This window comes from Mirounga leonina, unplaced genomic scaffold, assembly GCF_011800145.1.
Source record: "Mirounga leonina isolate KUSES-001 unplaced genomic scaffold, KU_Mleo_1.0 Mir_129, whole genome shotgun sequence".
In the NCBI taxonomy this organism is placed as follows: Eukaryota; Metazoa; Chordata; class Mammalia; order Carnivora; family Phocidae; genus Mirounga; species Mirounga leonina.
In genome coordinates, this window is record NW_023270323.1 from 80,410,969 (window position 1) to 80,412,722 (window position 1,754).

The following is a 1,754-nucleotide window of genomic DNA, read 5'->3' on the forward strand; positions in this document are numbered from 1 at the left end:
TTGGCCATGGTGGAGATGGCCCCCTCCAGGCAAAGGGGCACTCACTCAGTTTTGTGCTTTCCTTGATTGTTCCCAAGGCTGGCTGAAGCCTGGGAGTGGTACCCCCCCCCACACACACACACCCGGCAAGGCAGGGTTGACTTCCTTTCAAAGGGGCCTGACCCTTGACTCTCGCCCACTCCGGGCATCTGGAGGGGGCAGGCCCAAGGCTGGCAGGCGTGGGTGTCAGGGACAAGCCCAGGAAGGCTGCCTGCAGCTGGCCCTGAGCACGGGGCACAGCCTCACGCGGAGCGACTCCGTCCCTTCCTGGGACAGCTGCCTGGCAAATGGCAAACCCAGCGGCACTGGGGCCAGAGGGGCTGGCCCGGCTTCCGCCCCCTGCCCAGCCCTCTCTCCACACCACCTTCCGCGGAGTGCTCTTGTACACGGCCCGTGCCTCTGGATCGCAGATCGCACACCCGGAGGGACACCGGGCACAGCGAGCGCTCAGCGCGCCCGGCCCAGAGAACGAGCGGAAGCACGCCGGCAGGCATCCGGGCCCCACCGGGCAGACCGCCATAAACGCCTTTGGCCTTGGACACCTCCCTCCGGCAGCACGCACGGGGGTGCTCCCTCGGAAGGGTGGGCGAGAGGCCCGGGCGTCGGCCTGGGAGCCGCGCAAGGGAGGCACACGTGCGCCTGCCCCCCGCCACCCCGGACGCCCGGCCGGCGCGGTGCCGGGCCCGTCCGCGGCGCGGCCGAACGGGGACAGCGAACGCGGGCTGCAGGGCAGGCGCCTCCGGGCGTCGGCCGGCCCGGCAGCGCGCTCCGCCTCGCCGCGCGCAGGGACCCCAGCCAGCCCGCGCGCCGGGAGCCGCGCACGCGCGCCGCAGGGGCGCGACGCCCCTCCTGACGTCATCTCCCGCGGCCGCCCGGAGAGCCGGCCGCGGACGCAGCACGCCACGCCACGAAGCGCCCGCGAGGCCCCGCCCCCAGAGGCGCCACCGCGGCCCGCCCCGGCGGGCGCCGCCATGTTGGGGGTCCTCGCCGCGGGCGCGTAGGTGTCTTCATAAGATGCCGGCTCGGCGGCACCCGGCTTCCTCCCCCCAAGATGGCGTCCATGCGGGAGAGCGACACGGGCCTGTGGCTGCACAACAAGCTGGGGGCCACGGACGAGCTGTGGGCGCCGCCCAGCATCGCGTCCCTGCTCACCGCCGCGGTCATCGACAACATCCGCCTCTGCTTCCACGGCCTCTCGTCGGCCGTGAAGCTCAAGCTGCTGCTCGGGACGCTGCACCTCCCGCGCCGCACCGTGGACGAGGTGAGGCGGGCGGCGGCGGGGGCGCGGGGCCGCCCCTTCCAGCGGCCCGAGACCCCGGGCCCTGCCCCCTCCTCTCCGGCGGTTCCTGCGTGCCCCCTCGCAGCCCTGCCCTGGACCTTCACGGTCCCCCGGAACCCCCCCACCCTCACGCCCCCGGCCCGCGGACCCTCGTCCCCGACCCTCACTCCCCCGGCCCGCGGACCCTCCTTCCCGCCCGGGGCCCTCGTCCCCGACCCTCACTCCCCCTGCCCGCGGATCCTCCTTCCCGCCCCGGGACCCTCGTCCCCGACCCTCACGCCCCCTGCCCGCGGACCCTCCTTCCCGCCCCGGGACCCTCGTCCCCGACCCTCACTCCCTCTGCCCGCGGACCCTCGTCCCCGACCCTCACGCCCCCGGCCCGCGGACCCTCATTCCCGCCCCGGGACCCTCGTCCCCGACCCTCAGTGCCCCGGCC

The 1,754-nt window shown here is 75.0% G+C and overlaps 1 protein-coding gene across 1 annotated transcript in view; it reads left to right on the forward strand.

Moving 5' to 3' along the window:
- Positions 1–966: 966 nt before the first annotated feature.
- NELFA (negative elongation factor complex member A) overlaps positions 967–1,754 on the forward strand; it is a 23,359-nt gene continuing 22,571 nt past the window's right edge. The window contains exon 1 of the mRNA XM_035005461.1: positions 967–1,300. Within this exon, the coding sequence (XP_034861352.1) occupies positions 1,091–1,300 (210 nt within the window). The 5' untranslated portion in view covers positions 967–1,090. The remainder of the gene's footprint in view (positions 1,301–1,754) is intronic.